General features: G+C 36.5%; 1 protein-coding gene across 1 annotated transcript in view; it reads left to right on the top strand.

Moving 5' to 3' along the window:
* Positions 1–18,366, top strand: part of LOC140140097 (uncharacterized) — a 43,667-nt gene that overhangs the window by 15,983 nt on the left and 9,318 nt on the right. The window contains exons 3-6 of the mRNA XM_072161925.1: positions 1,335–1,387; positions 4,438–4,566; positions 14,147–14,343; positions 14,679–14,756. Coding sequence (XP_072018026.1) covers positions 1,335–1,387; positions 4,438–4,566; positions 14,147–14,343; positions 14,679–14,756 — 457 coding nt within the window. The remainder of the gene's footprint in view (positions 1–1,334; positions 1,388–4,437; positions 4,567–14,146; positions 14,344–14,678; positions 14,757–18,366) is intronic.

The following is an 18,366-nucleotide window of genomic DNA, read 5'->3' as shown; positions in this document are numbered from 1 at the left end:
ATAAGTGCGCAATATTTGTTTGTCTTTTATCATGTCTTAAGTGACTAAGAGAACAGCATTTACCATGATAAAATCAAGATAAAATCATTGACATGCACATGTATTTAATTTTACAGCAGAATGTGAAATATTTATTTATCTTTTAATCCCTTTTAAGTGAAAAAGGAGAATCATCATTTCTGCATCATGATAAAACAGTAAAAACAGTCAAAACATTTTTTATTGTGTAATTGATGCATTCTTTTGATTTCACGAAGGAACTCTTGATAAACTTTATGCTATCACTGTTACGTGTAAAGCCGTAAAAGTGGCACAATTGTGATTTTACCCTTTCGTCTTTAACTAAACATATCTCGAGATTAAGACAAGCAAATTGAACAAAAGAAACGGCATTTGAGAGCTACGACTACGCCCTTGACATTGATGTAAGTATTATGTCACAACGGTATTTTCTAATTGCCAGAGAGGGCGCTTTTCACTTGCACAATTTTTTTTGAGACAGGCTGTATGTAAACTTTCTTTATCTGTGTCAATAAAAGAATATTGATTTCAACGGAGTATTGAGCTGTATGGAAAAATATTTATAATACAGGGTGTTGACACTGTGTACCCATGGTGTACCGTATACGATAATCCTTGTATATATATACTGATACCCTTGCTGTTTGTAGTGAGACACAGTTACCGCACAAATTATATACCAACTAACATTATCGTACATTTGCAATGACCCCGAGGTCACACGGGGAATGTGTAAATATTGTGGCGCGAGCTATAAACAACCCATTCAACAATATGATCATGGCGGTGAACATGTAGCTTCTGTTTTGATAACTATTGGAGGTGAGAATCGTTCCGAATGTCCTGCGCGCATCCTACGCATCATGAAGAAGCTCCTACTTCCGGTAATACCGCACACAATTTATATTGGTGTGTTTATAGTGGGAATATCTCGCCACAATATCCTTCGGTTGAGAAGGATATCGATGTACCGTACATACATTATACTGCTAGTGTTTATTCGCTACTTGCACGGTTCCGCCATTATGCACTATGTGCGGGGAGAACCTCGAACTGGCAGCATACATGAATGGGAATTGAACTAGTCATATAACATTCTGTGTAAGGTTACATAATTCTTCCTTTCATGTATCCTGCCAGTTCGAGGCTCTTCCCGCACATAGTGCATAATGGCGGAACCGTGCAAGTAGCGAATAGTGGGCAAGTATCCAGATAATCTCTAACCGGGTAGAAATTGTACCGCAATGTACCGCACATCTGCACCCACTATAAACACGCGCACGTTTACCTAGTTTCCTTTTTTTCATGTACAGAAATGAAGAAACTGGAGAGGTAGCCGGCTTTATAGTGGATATTATAAATGCAGGTAGGCATATTTGTTATACGAAAAGAAATTATGGTGCCGCCACTGCCACAGTCTTTATACTGTTCACCATAATGTAATATCAAACAAACACTGCTTAAATATTTGTTTGCTTTAATTTGTATTTTTATAACTTAAGATGGGTTAAGATTTTTGTGTATATTTAATGTTTTGATTATTTAATGTACTATTATAATTATATGTTATAAGGTGGTTCATCGTTTTCAGGCCTCTTGGCCTTGTGATGTACCTGCCTTCATCAATACTTGTTAATGTGCAATAATTTAATTTACCTCTGTTGTTACATTGTATGTTTTATGAGATTGATGAAAAATAAAAGATTGATAGATTGATATACAGTGCGAAAATTATTAAGGTACCCAGTTTTGTTCAACCCAGTATCAGTGGCGGATAAAAGCTATAAGCAGTTGCTGACAAGGCCCTTGTTATTTAGGCACCCCCTATTTTTTCTTTTCTTTCTTTTCTTTTTCTTCTTTTTTCTTTTCCTTTCCTTTTTTTTCTTCTTTTTTTTTTTTGGCTTTTACTTCTTATAAGTTGAAAGGTGTTGAAAGGTGCAGTGAGTAGGCCTAGCTCTATACAACTACAAAAGCTTCAGGACACTATGTTGGTATACTGATAGCTTCGAAGTATAATACATTGGTAGGGTAAGGGCCCTATATATATTTGTACGGGTATTTCCTTATATTAAAAGGCTGAAATCAATCAGCTACAAAGGACCTCAGCCTCTGGACATCTGCTGGGGTGTTGCCCCTGGATTCCACACTAAGACGGGCCCATGGACCCCAGGCGTTCACGATACACGCTTTGCGTGCATTTGAGCCAGTGGCATGCCTGACGGGGGATGATCCGCCCTGAAAATAAACAGAAATATGAGTTGTTCTTAGTACTGTTTAAATTGCACACATTCGGTAAACACATTGATTTAGGTGTGAAATACTTTGAGATTTTCTACCAACTTTTACTTCAAATAGTATGAAACAGAATATTTTCGAGCGCTGCGCACGCAGATATCTCGGCACAATTGGGCTGAACTAGTGCTCACTTGCGATTTTTTTCTCTGCCCACCCACGACAAAAAATCCGGGCACGCCTATGAATTGAACTTCTCACTTTTGGGCCCGGGCTATTTTGCTGATAGTATAGGTATCCGCCACTGCCCAGTATATGGTAACCAAAAATAAATATGTCAAAATTAAAACAAGCATCCGGTACCTACACCCTTTAACTGTTATTGAAATCGGAAATTGCACAGGGGTCTAATCTCAAAATTGTTCCGATTGGTTAAAACCTATTCAAAAATGTTCCTCAGAAAATATAATAGTTTGCCCTAATGCTGAAGAGGTACTTTTATGCGTACGCGATCGGGGAAATATTTTCATGCTTCGGGTTTTATCAGAATGACTCAGTTTGAAAAGGTCCATAACATAGTAACAAGGCACATTGTAGACTTCTCCGTAGTCCACTTGCCCATTGTGCATACTCTGGCTATTGCATTTAAGCTTAAAACTCTGCATACTGCAGTCTCTGTCCGTTTTCCTATACACAATACAGAGTGCTCTCACCATTGACGCGTGACCTCTACAAATAGTGTATGTTAGAAGTATAGGATATTGCCTAGTTAACGTCACTGGGTGAAAAATAACCGGCCAATATTTAAAGTATTCTCTGAAATTCTAGAAAATATTGTTTTGTAACATGTCCTAAATTTTTAGCTAATTTAGGTGTTTGGAAATATTCGCACTTTGGTGTTTTAGTGTATGTTATAGGTAATATGACATTGCCTAGTTAACGTCACTGTGTGAAAAATAACCGGCCAATATTTAAAGTATTCTCTGAAATTCTAGAAAATATAGTTTTGTAACATGTCCTAAAGTTTTAGCTAATTTAGGTGTTTGAAAATATTCGCACTTTTGTGTTTTAGCAAGGATATGTAAACGACAGATAACACCAAAAAATATGAAGAAATTTTTTCCAAACCGTGTTAAGTCAACAACCATCATGTTTCTCATTTTCAAGAATGCTGGTTAACAATAAGCAGACTATTGTCTCATTTCGTGAACATAGGCCCACATAGTATTGTTACCTTGCGTTTGCTTTATAATCGGTTACCCAACTGAAATTGTCTAAGCGTCGTGACATTGCTGCCCTTAGTCATCTTTTTAAGATCCTCAACCACCTCTGCTCTACTCCCAACCCATTCAAGCCCCACCCAAGACCACTCTCCGCAATCTCAATAGCCTCTCTCTTGATACACCTTTCCGAAGGCTCACACTCTGCCAAAGGTCCTTTTACCCATATGTTCCCACCTTGTGGAACTACCTGCCTGAGGATGTTGTCAAAAGCACCTCCCTGTTTGTCTCCACCTCGTGTAGCCATTTCGTTTGGTCTCCTTTTATTTCCCCATTCCACCTGTCCTTGTCCTAATTATGTTTTTATTTATTTTGTTCTTGTTTTTGATGTATTGGGCATCCCTTAATTTAGTGATTTTACTATTGGGTTTGTCCAGGCTTTCTAGCCTATTGTTATAAATAAATAAATAAATAAATGTGTACCCCGTGGTGGTGAACAAAAAAGGGGGATGGCATTTTTTGGCATGCCCAACGTGGTGGGGGGAAGTGATTTTGGCAGGTAGAAGGGGGAGGGCAAAGCGAGTTTTAGCACAGATGTTTTTGACATCGTTTCTATATTACGCCCTTAAAAGGCGTAGGTAAATGTTAGCGTGGTTAGGAACACGATTAAATATGAAAATTTTCCTTTTCGCTGCGCTCGCATTCAATTTAAGGTAAATTTAGGTTTCCCAAATTCTTGCAGGAGGGGGGAGGGAGATCCTTTGTCAAATCAAAAGGTGGGGGTCAATTTTTTTATATTTCAAAAGAGAGGACGAGCAATTTTGGCAGATCATTTGAGAATTAACCACCCCGGGTACACACAAATATTGCACAGCCCCTTAAAGATAAGTGGAGGCATAGAGACAAGAACAAGTAGAAGAACCGAGACGAGGACACTTACAATATATTTGATTTTATTCCTTAGGGTGCAGAATAGCGAATAAGAATTGTGTTCTGGTATACGATCTTCTTGTCAATTGCTGGAATATTGAAGTCGGGGAGGTGCCGCGTGGAGGAGTTGGGTTGATGTCCGGTTGGTATGACGCTTGCGGAGGTAAGATAATCTTGTTGTAATCACTGGCCGAATGGTCCAAAGAACGCTTGACTTGAGATTTTACGTGTATAACTAAAAAAGGAAACAGTGATTGGAGTGCCCTCTCTTTCATTGGCGATTGGACCAGATTTCTCCATGTAATGTTGCTATAGGGGGATCGCTACACCTCCTCCACAGCGAGTGTAACTAGATACGGCACGATTTAGGGCAAGAAAAAAAACCGGGACGCTTTTGGGGATATCATCATCATCATCACTGTTTTAATGAGATTTCTTTCTTTAAATGCATCTAACAACTATATTTATTGTTCCATTTATCATACACAATCTACATCTCACCCAAGAAGTTACCAAACTTTAAGACTATCAGAATGCCATGAATTTTTGGCATTGTGACTACAAAATACTCTTTACTTGTCCACTCACAGTCTACTATACGTCACAAAACAAGTAACACATAAGGAATGATTTCTTTTAAAGCGTGATAAAGTAAAACATCACGATTTTCATCACAAAACAAAGTAATACATAAGATATCATTTGCGTTAGAGCTTGGTGAAATAAAACATCACGATTTTCATCACGAAACAAAGTAATACATAAGAAATCATTTCTTTTAAACCGTGATGAAATAAAACATCACGATTTTCATCACAAAACAATGTAATACATAAGAAATCATTTGTTTTAGAGCGTGATGAAATAAAACATCACGATTTTCATCACAAAACAAAGTAATACATAAGAAATCATTTGTTCTAGAGCGTAATGAAATAAAACATCACGATTTTTATCACGAAACAAAGTAATACATAAGAAATCATTTGCTTTAGAGCGTGATGAAATAAAACATCACGATTTTCATCACGAAACAAAGTCATACTAAGAAATCATTTGTTTTAGAGCGCGATGAAATAAAACATCGCAATTTTCATCACAGAACAAAGTAATACATAAGAAATCATTTGTTTTAAAGCGTGATGAAATAAAACGGCACGATTTTCATCTCGAAACAAAGTAATACATAAGAAATCATTTGTTTTAGAGCGTGATGATGAAATAAAACATCACGGTTTTCATCACAAAACAAAGTAATACATAAGAAATCATTTGTTTTAGAGCGTAATGAAATAAAACATCACGATTTTCATCACGAAACAAAGTAATACATAAGAAATCATTTCTTTTAAACCGTGCTGAAATAAAACATCACGATTTTTATCACAAAACAAAGTAATACATAAGAAATCATTTGTTTTAGAGCGTGATGAAATAAAACATCACAATTTTCATCACAAAACAAAGTAATACATAAGAAATCATTTGCTTTAGAGCGTGATGAAATAAAACATCACGATTTTCATCACAAAACAAAGTAATACATAAGAAATCATTTCTTTTAATGCGTGATGAAATAAAACATCACAATTTTCATCACAAAACAAAGTAATACATAAGAAATCATTTGCTTTAGAGCGTGATGAAATAAAACATCACGATTTTCATCACGAAACAAAGTAATACATAAGAAATCATTTCTTTTAATGCGTGATGAAATAAAACATCACAATTTTCATCACAAAACAAAGTAATACACAAGAAATCATTTATTTTAAAGCGTGATGAAATAAAACGTCACGATTTTCATCTCGAAACAAAGTAATACATAAGAAATCATTTGTTTTTAGAACGTGATGAAATATAACATCACGATTTTCATCACAAAACAAAGTAATACTTAAGAAATCATTTGTTTTAGAGCGTAATGAAATAAAACATCACGATTTTCATCACGAAACAAAGTAATACATAAGAAATCATTTCTTTTAAACCGTGATGAAATAAAACATCACGATTTTCATCACAAAACAAAGTGATACATAAGAAATCAACACGAAACAAATTAATACATAAGGAATCGTTTATTTTAGAGCGTGATGAAATAAAACATCACAATTTTCATCACAAAACAAAGTAATACATAGGAAATCAATTTTTCGTGGGTGATGAAATAAAACAGAGGGCGTACCCGGTGATGTTTTTTGTGATTTTCAATTTCCTCACTTTTTCAACCTTGCCCTAAATCGTGCCTTAGCTGAGTGTAACCTTCCCAGTATTTAAGAATACCTGGGTGGAGAGGAGTAATCGAGATAAAGTGCCTTACTCAAGGGCACAACGAGATGGCGTCGCCGGGGCTCGAACCCGCAACCTTCCGAGTATTAGTCGGAGCTCGTTCCGCTCGGCCACCATGCTCCACAACTAACTTTACACAGGGCTATATGCCTCTCCCAAGTCATGGGTTGAGATTTTAATCATTCATTTTAATCATGCATTTAAAAATGCATGGTATTATGCACTATTTTTTAATCATGATATGCATTAAACGTCAACGCGTTGAGGCAGTTCCGCGCTATAAGCGGCGTCTTTAAGCGTGCGTGCGAACGCCGGCGCTTTGAGCCTCCGCTGCCTATTTTATTTAAGCTGCGCCGAAATTTAGTGCGCACTGACGTCACTACATCAGGATGAAAAATTGTATAGCTTAGAAGCTTCCGTGATACTCATAACTTTCTAACTCACAATGGAAAAATAAAACGCAAATTCAAGTGTCCCCAGCAAACACAAAACGTTTTCGACATCATTCGCAAAAGGTTATAAAAGGTTGTCAGAAAACGTTTAAATGTCGGGTTATATAAAGGGTATATTAAGGGTATAAAACGTTTTCATAACATTCAAAATCATTTTTTGATAATCTACTGCTCAGCAAACAAAAAATGTTTTACAGAAAACGTTTAAATGTCGGGATATATAAAGGGTATAAAAACGTTTTAATAACATTCCAAAAACATTTTGAAAACATTCTAAACAGAATGTTATTTTGGGGTTGAAAAAATATTTTGCGAAAAATGTTTGCCCAAAATATTTGCATAATTAAATAATTTAGGTGGGGTGAAAGAAGTTTGTGTATCAACACCATCCAGGGCGGTAATTTAAGTTGTATTATTGAGATTACTAAGTAGATGGTGTGTCAGAATGGCTATAGACTGTAAACAGTGTAGGTTAGTATAGACCTGGTAAAAGTTATTGGAATGGCTCCACAGTATTCCACACTTCAGTGTGAATTCATAGTTAAGAATTACTGGTCGACACGAAGCTATGGAGAAGTGCAGAGAAGATTTAGGAGACAGTTTCTAAGAGCAAGGCGTATCCCATGCAAACATGCAATAACTTGCAATGCTTCAAATTTTGATATGGGCAGTTACAGAACAGAATGGACCCATCCCAGGTGTTATGTTCTTTCAAGATAGGGCTTCACCTCACACTGCCAGAGTCGTAAGGCAGGGACTTCAGGAACTATCTTTCTAAAAGCATGTGTAAAGCAATTTTATGAATTGAAGAGTATGTATGCAATAAATGGTTCAAGCAGTGAACATATTCATCTTGTGTTGTGTAAGTCAAATCATGATTATGTCGATCTTCGTTTAAATGACAATGGCTCCCGGATGCATCAACCTATCAACTTCAGATTAATAGATCAACGAGTTAACATATGCCTCTTTCTATTTATAGTACAAACACTATATTAATTAGCAATTTTATATTTTTTATATATTTTTGAAAATGTCACATAGCCCGGTACCAATCATTTTGATACACCCTGTATACTGGCAGTACTCAGTAGGGCCTATATAAATTAGCTACATGTATTGTTTGAATGGGGCTTCAATTTCGCCTGCTAGTGGTTCAGCCGAAAACCGTGTATTTTAAGACAAAATAACGCATTTTTGTGAATCTGTATAATTATATACTTACAGTAGGGCTTATATAAATTAGCTATACATATATTTGAATGGGGCTTCAACATACTGCAGTTTTCTTTGTTTTTTGCCAAAAATTTCAAAAAAATCAAATGACAATTAAATGACTTATCTTTTAATTTTAATTTGTAACCAAAAAACCTTTAAACATTTTTCCATTAACATGGGATGGGGTGGGTGCGTCACTAGCTGCTGCTTTATCTCTTTGTTAGGTGTGGGGTGTGGAGAGGGGGTGTATACGCAGTTTACCAGTTTGTATTTGTGTCAGTTTACAAGTTAATTTTGTATTTGTGTCAGTTTCCCAGCAAATACAAACACGTTTTTAAAACGTTTTAAATAAGTTATATTTTGGGTTTTGGTTTAGGTAAAAACGTTTCAATAACATTAAAATGTCGGGTTATATAAAGGTCATGAAATCGTTTTTTGTTTTAAAACGTTTTGTATGAAAGCACACTACCAACAATATTTTTAAAATGTTTTCGAAATATCATTGTAAACTATTTTTGCAAACATTTTTGGCCAAATATTTTGTCAACACTTAAATAACATTTTGTTAAAATATTTGCACCCTGCAAACACAGAAATGTTTTTAAAATGTTTTTACAAAACGTTTTAATAACATTTAAATGTCGGATATATAAAGGTCGTGAAAACATTTTGAAAACGTTATTGTTAACATTTTTTGCAAAATATTTTTTCAACCCCAAAATAACATTCTGTTTAGAATGATTTGTACCAAGTTTTCAAAAATGTTTTTGGAATGTTATTAAACCGTTTTTATACCCTTTATATAACCCGACATTTAAATAATGTTTTTTTTTTTACATTTGTGTTTGCTGTGCAGTAAATTACCAACAAATGTTATTTAATGTTATGAAAACGTTTTATACCATTAATGTACCCTTTATATAACCCGACATTTAAACGTTTTCTGACAACCTTTTATAACCTTTTGCGTATGATGTCGAAAACGTTCTGTGTTTGCTGGGTTACCAGTTTGTATAAATGATTCAAAACACCAGGTGTTGTATGTAGGCCTTGTTGAACGTTTGTGCATCTATTTTTGTTTTATCTGTTCTAAAATCTGCATTTTTATGACGATGCTATGATGAGCTTACAGAATGCGCTCAACTCCCCCAAATCCTGTTACGCCTAAGCTATTGAGCAAAACAAGTTAGAACATGCCATTACGAATAACAGTTTTGTTACTTGCACACAGATTTATATATGACGTTGTGTGGGTGGAGCCTCATAGGGCGAATTTCTCGACGGGTGGCTTAGCAGTTGGCTTGTCTAGCCTCAAGGCTAAAAGAGGTCGTAAGACAGAGGCTTAACTGAAAACGTTTCCCGCACATCTACCTCCAACATCCTATACAATTAAGTCGCTGGTAGAAAGGGACGAGGTTGTCAAACGTTAAGCCTGCAAGGCCACTAAGACTAGGTTGAATTTGCGGTTAAGAAATCCGGCTAGAGTTAAGACTCGGTCTTCGAGAGCGGGCTGGGCTTAGCCTCAAGGCCACCTTAAGACTAAGGCTTACTAAGAATTCTGTCGGGAAACTCGCCCATAGTGATTGGGGGAGTTTTTGCCTATGATACATACATAACACATAATTGATTTTGATTTCGTCCACTGACGCGCTCTGTGCTCATCGCGTCGGTTTGTATAGTCAGCCTACCATTTTTCTTGTAAGACGCTCTGGATTTATGAAATTTAAAGTAAAAGTCCCCAAATTGTCCCCAAAGTTTCTTTCAGATATTAAAAGATTAGATTCCCATAAAGACGAAACAGTAATCGTCAATTGGGGACTTTTCATGATCTTTTCGGCCTTTATTTCCACTAAATTCAGAACATATTTTGGCGTATATAAAATTGAAATAAAATTATCTGCCTCCTAAACCACATAAACTGTAGCACGATTGGGTATCACGAAGGGTTACATATGATCTACAGTTGATATTCAAATATTCTTTTATACATTATGATGCTTCAGGTTTTACACGAAAGATATTTCATTGACCCCCCCCCCCCCCCCCTCGGCTATTTTAAAAAGGTAATAAGCATTAAAATTTGTTTATTCTAGCAGCCTTTTAGAAACACTTGGTGAATCGCGACCACTGCTGTGTTTCGTCTTCATGCAGTTTTCCAGTTGATCGGATGTCAAGTACATGTAATAAGCAATATAAGAATGTAGGCAAGTTTCGAATCATGTGACTCGAATGATCCGACAGTCTGAAGCTTCAGAGTCCAGAAGAAAACATTGCTAGGGTTAGGCATGTGTTGCAAATTTTACCAAAAGATCGGCAGCTCAAGACACAAGTCACAACCCCCTTCGCAACATTTTCAAAGCAAGTTTCAGTCGGACCATCCGGAAGATAATGAATTACATTAGTTATAAGAGTTATCATGGTTATACGAGGATTTTCATTTGAATATAGCCCCATATACCAATCAATACACTACACGCATGGTAAGTGAAACCGTGTGCAGCTACAAAAATGGTTGGTTTTATTCAAATTAGTATAACTTGGGTTTGGTGCAAGCAAATACAACTATTCTTTTTTAATTTAGACGTTCAGAATCTGCTCTTTGCGATGATATTTTCATGTACTGCAGATTTCATACAAAAGCGTCACAAACGTGACTTTACTTCATTTTGAATCACCCTGTATGTATTAAATGACACTCCAATCGAGGTTGTGCATGTGACGTATCATCCCGTAAATATGGCGGACTACTCGAATGTATGGCAAGCCCAAGCGGACAAGAACACAACACGGTGCCTATCGAGCATAACGCCGTGTACATCGAACACAACACGGTGCCTATCGAGCATAAGCTAGCATAACGCCGTGTACATCGAATACAACACGATGCCTATCGAGCATACTAACGCTGTGTACATCGAACATAACACCTCCTGTCGACCATAATACCGCCTATCGAACTCAACACACTGCATGTCGAACTAAGCACGCCGTGTATGTCGAACTCATAACGCCGTGTGCATCGAACCGAATCGAATGATAACACCGCCTACCGAACACACTCTGCATGTCGAACTTAACACGCCGGGTTCAGGGGGAGGTATACTCAATATATGCCCGGGTATACTATTATATGGAGATCCATTAAGTGATCCGTAATCAGGCACAACCGGGGGACAAGCGGCTACGGACGACAGTTAAACTTCCGCTCAGCTATTGTTGTCACGCAGTAATCCGTTGACCGCTATCGACATCTATTCTAATTGATCGATTGATCCAATAATAATAATATTAATAATAAAAAATTATTCTGATGGTGGAATTTTCTTTCTTTACTTTATTTTTGATCATTAGTTTCTTTTTGTTAGGCCAACACTTTATTTTCTTCTTTCTTCCTTTCATTTTGTTTATTCTTCTCATCACGGAGAATTTTTTTCCTTTTCTTCAAAATATTATATTATATATTATATTTTCTTCTCTTTTCTTTTGCTTTTATCTTTTTCTCTTTATTCATTTCTTTGTACGCATTTGCCTTAAGGGCTGGGGTATGAACGTTTGGACAGTATTTATTTTGGGACATTAGAGCACATCAGACATATCGAATTGCATTCTGAATACGAAGAATGTCATTCTGATATCAAATAATTTTGATTTTTTGAAATTCGCAATTTAATACACATTTTATGGCAAATCATTAAAATTGATATTTTTGATATTTAACAGTACTTGAAGTAAACTTTATAAATCTGATGATTTATACTTAAAGTGTATGTAGGTGGGATGAAAAGCCGACGATCAATTGAAAATTTTGACCTTTCGTATTGAAGATATGGATTTTTTCCCAAAACACCAAAAAAAAAAATTAGGTCTTTTTGGGAAAAAATCCATATCTTCAATATGAAAGGTCAAAATTTTCAATTGACCGTCGGCTTTTTCCTCCCTGCTACATACACTTTAAGAATATATCATTAGATTTATATAATTTACTTCGAGGACTGTTATATATCAAAAATTTGAAAAATATCAAATTTTTATAATTTGTCATAAAATTTGTATTATGTTGTGATTTTCAAAAAATGAAAATTATTTGATATCAGAATGACATGCTTCGTATTCAGAATGCAATTCGATAGGTCTGAGGTGCTCTCATGTCCCACAAAAAATACTGTCGAAAAGCAATAAACGCTCATTTTAGATCCCTTAAGGCCCTATTTGTTTTAATACTTTATCAAATATTTTTTCTTCTTTCATTTAGTAATTCTTTATACAGGCCCTATTATTTTTCTTTATTTTAATTTAATTTTCTTTTTCTGTTCTCGTCCCCGGGTTCTCGTCGTGTTTCTGCCTATTTCTTCAAAAATAAATATTTCTTTTCTCCTTGTGATTGAAATTTCTCATTCCTTTTTCATTACTTAATTGGCCTATTTTAACTTTGACCATACAGTTTTTCTTTATAAGACACAATTAATTACTTTATTATAAGTAGACCTATAATATTTTTACTTCTTAACCTATTATAATACTATATGCCTATACTATTGTGATATATTTCAGCTTATTTTATTTTATGTAATTTTATTTTGTGTTTGTTTTATTTCAATTTTGATTTGAGATTTGTACAAGCATTAGGGCGGGCCTATACATAATTCTACTTTAAATGTTAATTTTCTCTTTAATTATGGTCAATAGGTTAGAAAATGTTATAGGTTGTGCCCTCGGTTGTGCCTTATAGTATTCAGTTGCTCAATAGGTTACTAATATATTAGAAAATGTTATAGGTTGTGCCCTCGGATGTACCTTATCATTATTGCGGGTCACTTTGATACTCCATATAATAGCAAACCCGCACATATAATGAGTACCTCCCCCTGAACCCGGCGCGTTTAGTTCGACATGCAGTGTGTTGAGTTCGATAGGCGGTGTTATGGTCGACAGGCGGTGTTATGTTCGATGTACACAGCGTTAGTATGCTCGATAGGCACCGTGTTGTATTCGATGTACACGGCGTTATGCTCGATAGGCACCGTGTTGTGTTCGATGTACACGGCGTTATGCTCGATAGGCACCGTGTTGTGTTCGACATACATGGCGTTACGAGTTCGATACACGGCGTGTTATGTTCGACATACACGGCGTTATGCTCGATAGGCACAGCGTTATGTTCGACATTTTTGTCCGCTTGGGCTTGCCATACGAATGCATTCAACAAAAGCATGATTACAATCTACCGCGATAGTTCGTCTCACATAACAAATGCACTGCAATCAAATAGGTTGTTGACAACATTTGATTGAATGGACTGCACTGCGCCATGATTACGGTGAAGGACACCAGTTCAAATCCTTTATTTTGAGCCAATTGATAAAAGCATGCGGGCCTCTATAAACAAGTTGCTGGACGTAATCTCCATTGTTCACAGAATGCATCAGTGAAGCGTGCTTCATAACATGACAAATATAACTTTTTTCTGCATTTACAATGGCTTTTTTGTCATTTTGAAACGTCATTATTTTGCTACCAACCGCAACGTGACCGCCTTACCATGCGTACGGGAATTCTACGGTTGAGCAATTCACAATGGATTTCACCCTCTAGAGGGCATACTAACTTACTTTCGACTGGTGTGACTTGCGGTTGCCGTTCCCGTATCACGTTTCACTTAATTTCGCAATCTCCCTAGTGTACATCTGCAAGCGGCCACAATAAGCATGATAAGAATCATGTAGTGTAACCAGCTCAGGTTACATGTATGCCTAATTGATATATTAATTTATCATTTAGGATGGCGTGCTAAAAAGGAACGACAACGTACCTTTAAGTTTGGTGAAGCATATACAAAATCACCGGACCAGGCATTTGGCGTCCTACCGGGTAATCCTAATAACTTCAACTGGCAAGATATAACTGGGAAGACAATCGGCTTCATTGATGGTGTCTCTGGTAATGAAGAATGTCTTGCAAAGGCTGAAGGGATCGTGGTAAGTAAGAGAATATATGTTGCAAAAAAAAAAAAAAAAGATTTTTCAGGAGCCACAAAGTTTTAGCACATATATTCCCCTCCCACCCAATGTGCGGAGGACTGTCACCCGCTGAGACTTACACTCGCCTTCGTATCCTTAGTATGGTCTGAATTTGAAGTATTATATTCATCAAGTATGCAATTTACCAGCCAACTGTTAATTTTCTTTTCAAATATTCCCACAATCTTTATGATTTTAACTTCTCGGCAGCATTGGTCTAATTACTGTTCATTCTTGCAACAAAATGAAGACAATATTGATAATAATGAATTATACTTTTTCTAATTTTTCAGGGAGCAGCACTTCCACTTGAAAACGTGGTCCATTGTGGTGAGTTTGATGCCTGTTATGCAATGCTGGTGGAAGGAAAGGTAAGGATATTAGTGTATAGACGAACAATTTCACGCATTCCTACACCTCGATGGGAGTCATTGCTGGGTCCTCCTTAGGTCCAATACCAGGGTGCACCGCTCAGTCCGACATGCCACTAGTCCGACACGCCGCTAGTCCGACAACACAAATTCTCTATACTTAGAGGTGCGTCAGTCCGAAAATGAAAAGCACGGCGCTAGTCCGAAAAAAAGCATGCGCTAGTCCGGAAATGAAAACCACTGCAACAGTCGGACACGCCGCTAGTCCGAACCTGAAAACACAGTTTTCAGTCCAACACGCCGCTAGTCCGAATCTGAAAAACACTGCGCTAGTCCGAATCTGAAAAACACTGCGATAGTCCGAATATCAGACTAGCGCAGTGTTTCTCCCCAATTTAAACTGGCGCAGTGTTTTTTCAAATTCGGACTAGCACAATGGTTGTCAGTGTCGGACTAGCGCAGTGTTTTTTAGATTCGGACTAGCGCAGTGTCGGACTGAAGGAGTGTTTTCCAGATTAGGACTAGCGCAGTGGTTTTCAATTTCGGACAAGCGCAGTGGTTTTCATTTTCGGACTAGCGGAGTGTCGGACTGGCAGAGTGTATTTTAGATTCGGACTAGCGGCGTGTCGGACTTGTGCAGTATATTTCAGATTCAGACTAGCGGCGTGTCGGACTAGCGGAGTGTCGGACTAACGGCGTGTGGGACTAACGCCCTGTACCCTCTCCCCCAACTTAGATTGTGAAATGATATGGCCTTGGCGGGAATATTAAACTGCATTCCATCACCCGTGTAACACGTAGACAAACGAATGACCAAAGTTTACAACACAATACAATTCAACATCGATTTTTAAGCGGATTTAATCCACCCAATTGGGCAATAACAGTGAAAACATTTTTCTTTCCTGTCAACAATGTCAAAGACAGAGAGGTCTCGATCTCAGTTTGGTGCAGACGGGACCCATTAATGGCCGACTAAATTCTGACCATCATTTGGCTCGTTAGATTCGTCTATAGACGAATCCAATTTCACGCATTCCTACATTCCTACACCTCAATGGCAGCCATAACTGGGTCCCCCCTTAGGTCTATTCCACCTAAAATGTGAAATGATGTGGCCTTGTCGGGGATATTAAACTGCATTCCATCACCCGAGTTACACATAGACAAAAGAATGATGAAAGTTTACAACACAATACAATTCAACATCGCGGATTTAATCCACCCAATTGGGCAGTCGGGACCCAGTAATGCCCGACTAAATTCTGACCATCACTTGGCTCGTTGGATTCGTCTATAGCAGAACTATTTACTCTAGGCTGGGGTGTATACATGACTCTTATAGAAATTTACTTTGCATATTCATGTTATATAATGCTAAATCTTCAGAAAAGGTTTGGGCTAAGAAATTCAGATCACGTTAAATTCAAGATGGCGTCCAAAATGGCCACCAAATTGGTATTTTCCCATTAAAACATATATACACATATACAAAGGATCTAAAGAAAAAATATTAATATCAATGCAATAACTGTTTCAGCAAAAATAAATATGGGCCGATTTTGTTTCATTCCCATTGTTTCAATTAAAGATGGCTTCTAAAATGGCCCCCAGAATGGCATATTCCCATTGACATACATTAGAGCAATATAAAAATGACATAAACAAGTATTATCAATGGAAGAATGTTTCTAACCAAAAAAAAAATTGTACTCAATATGTTTCATTTGTATCCTCCAATTCAAGATTGAATCCAAAATGGCCGCCAAAATAGGCTATTTCCAGTTTACCGTCCTAATACTTATATAAAAATATAGCAATGAAATAAAATATTTCCGCCCCGTGAGCTAAACGAATAGATGTGTGACACTATGATTAAATATATCTGCGTCACAATGTTTTGCTTTGATGTTTGTAATTTGACCTTTAAATTTACGATTTCATGACATTATCATTCGAAATCAACAAAAGATATTCCAACAGTGCAGTAAGCAAAAAAAAAACAAGGTACCAGTTGTGTTCACCCCTGTATAATGGCAGATTTGGCACATTTTTTAAAGACCTCTCTGTCTTTCGAAGACAGGTTACTCAACCATGAAATAAGGTATGGTCAAAATTTGGTGTCATTTTTGACAGGAAAGAACAATGTTTGTATTGATATGAAACAATATGGAAATAAATTTCTGATACAGCGGTTTTGGAAAATGTCCAAACTTGTTTGAAGAGTTTATATAATATAGTGAAATCGCTGACCCCTCTATAATTACGCAGAAATGATTCAGTCCTGTTAATAATTTATTTCAATGTTTCAACGCACGAATCGTTGAATCGATCAATATCGATTAACAATGCTCAACTTAAAGTGTTGAGTCTAGATCGTTTGGTGTTAAAGTGTTAACTTGATCGATTGGAATCACCAAATGTTTCTTTTTATAACAGTCTCAACGCAGGACAACCGATTCTTTAGAAATGCATAGTCGCGCTAAAAATCGATCGATACATGTTAAAATCAGCACAATTCAGATATACAGTCACCCTTTTGCTATGAAATTAATTTTCTCGGTCAAATATAAAACAATTTTTTTTTCTTCAGTAATGTCAGTTAAAAACATTGTGCTTGGATATACATTTTTTTTTAAATCCTGGTGTTAAAATTAGGTATGAAATTGTGTCGTTTAGTGTAAGATTTATTAATTTTATAGGCCTTACATCCGTCCACGAGCTTTTTGCGGAATTAATTTTTTAGCGTTTCAAACTAATATAATTCGCTAAGGAAAGATATTTCCCCCCTTCTGTAAAGCACATCGTGTGGGTCTATCTATTATTGTTTTGTCAGAATTTCCGTTTTGATGTCACCTTTTTTCACGTCATGCTCCTAAAATCTCAAACTCAGTACTTTATCTCGAAAGCAAGCAGCATAAATAGTCGATAATGCCATTGATCTAATCCAGGTCTCTTCTGCACTTAGATCTAATAATACAAGATAAACACCTTTTTTGTTGTCCAGTGCACATAGAATATCATTTTTCACTTTCAGAAGAGCAGTTTCTGTTCCATGATTAGGCTTGTAAGCAGATCGGTAAGGCTCCAGCAAACATTTTGTAGACATATGGGAAAACATCTGCGACATAACACATTTTTCCATAATTTAAAAAAACCATTTAATATTGGAGACAAGTTCGTTAGGATCCAGGGTTGCTTTCTTTATGATAGGGGTGACAATAGCTTGTTTCAAGGAGTTGGGAAAAGTGCCAGACTTTAGTGATATGTTAATAACTGTAGTTAAAGTGGGAATAATTGATGACATGCATTGCTTGAGTAGCCAGGTTGGAATAACGTCAAGAGAACAATTCTTATTTGGTAACTTGCATATAATTTTTGTGACGATTTCTTCCTCTACCAAATTAAATTCTTGCATTGACTGTATTTGATTGAGTTCTTGAACTTTTGTATGTATTTGGATGTTATTACCATTTTTGTCCAGATTATTTCGGATTTTGACAATCTTGTTTTTGAAGAAGTCGGCAAACGAATCGCTAAGTTCTTTGTATGAGTCACATGATGGTAGAACTTTGGCACCCTTATTGAGAAGTTTATTTATAATTTGAAA

This window comes from Amphiura filiformis, chromosome 18 (genome assembly GCF_039555335.1).
Source record: "Amphiura filiformis chromosome 18, Afil_fr2py, whole genome shotgun sequence".
Classification (NCBI taxonomy): domain Eukaryota; kingdom Metazoa; phylum Echinodermata; class Ophiuroidea; order Amphilepidida; family Amphiuridae; genus Amphiura; species Amphiura filiformis.
Note: the sequence above shows the minus strand (reverse complement) of the source record. Positions and strands in the feature narration are given on the sequence as shown.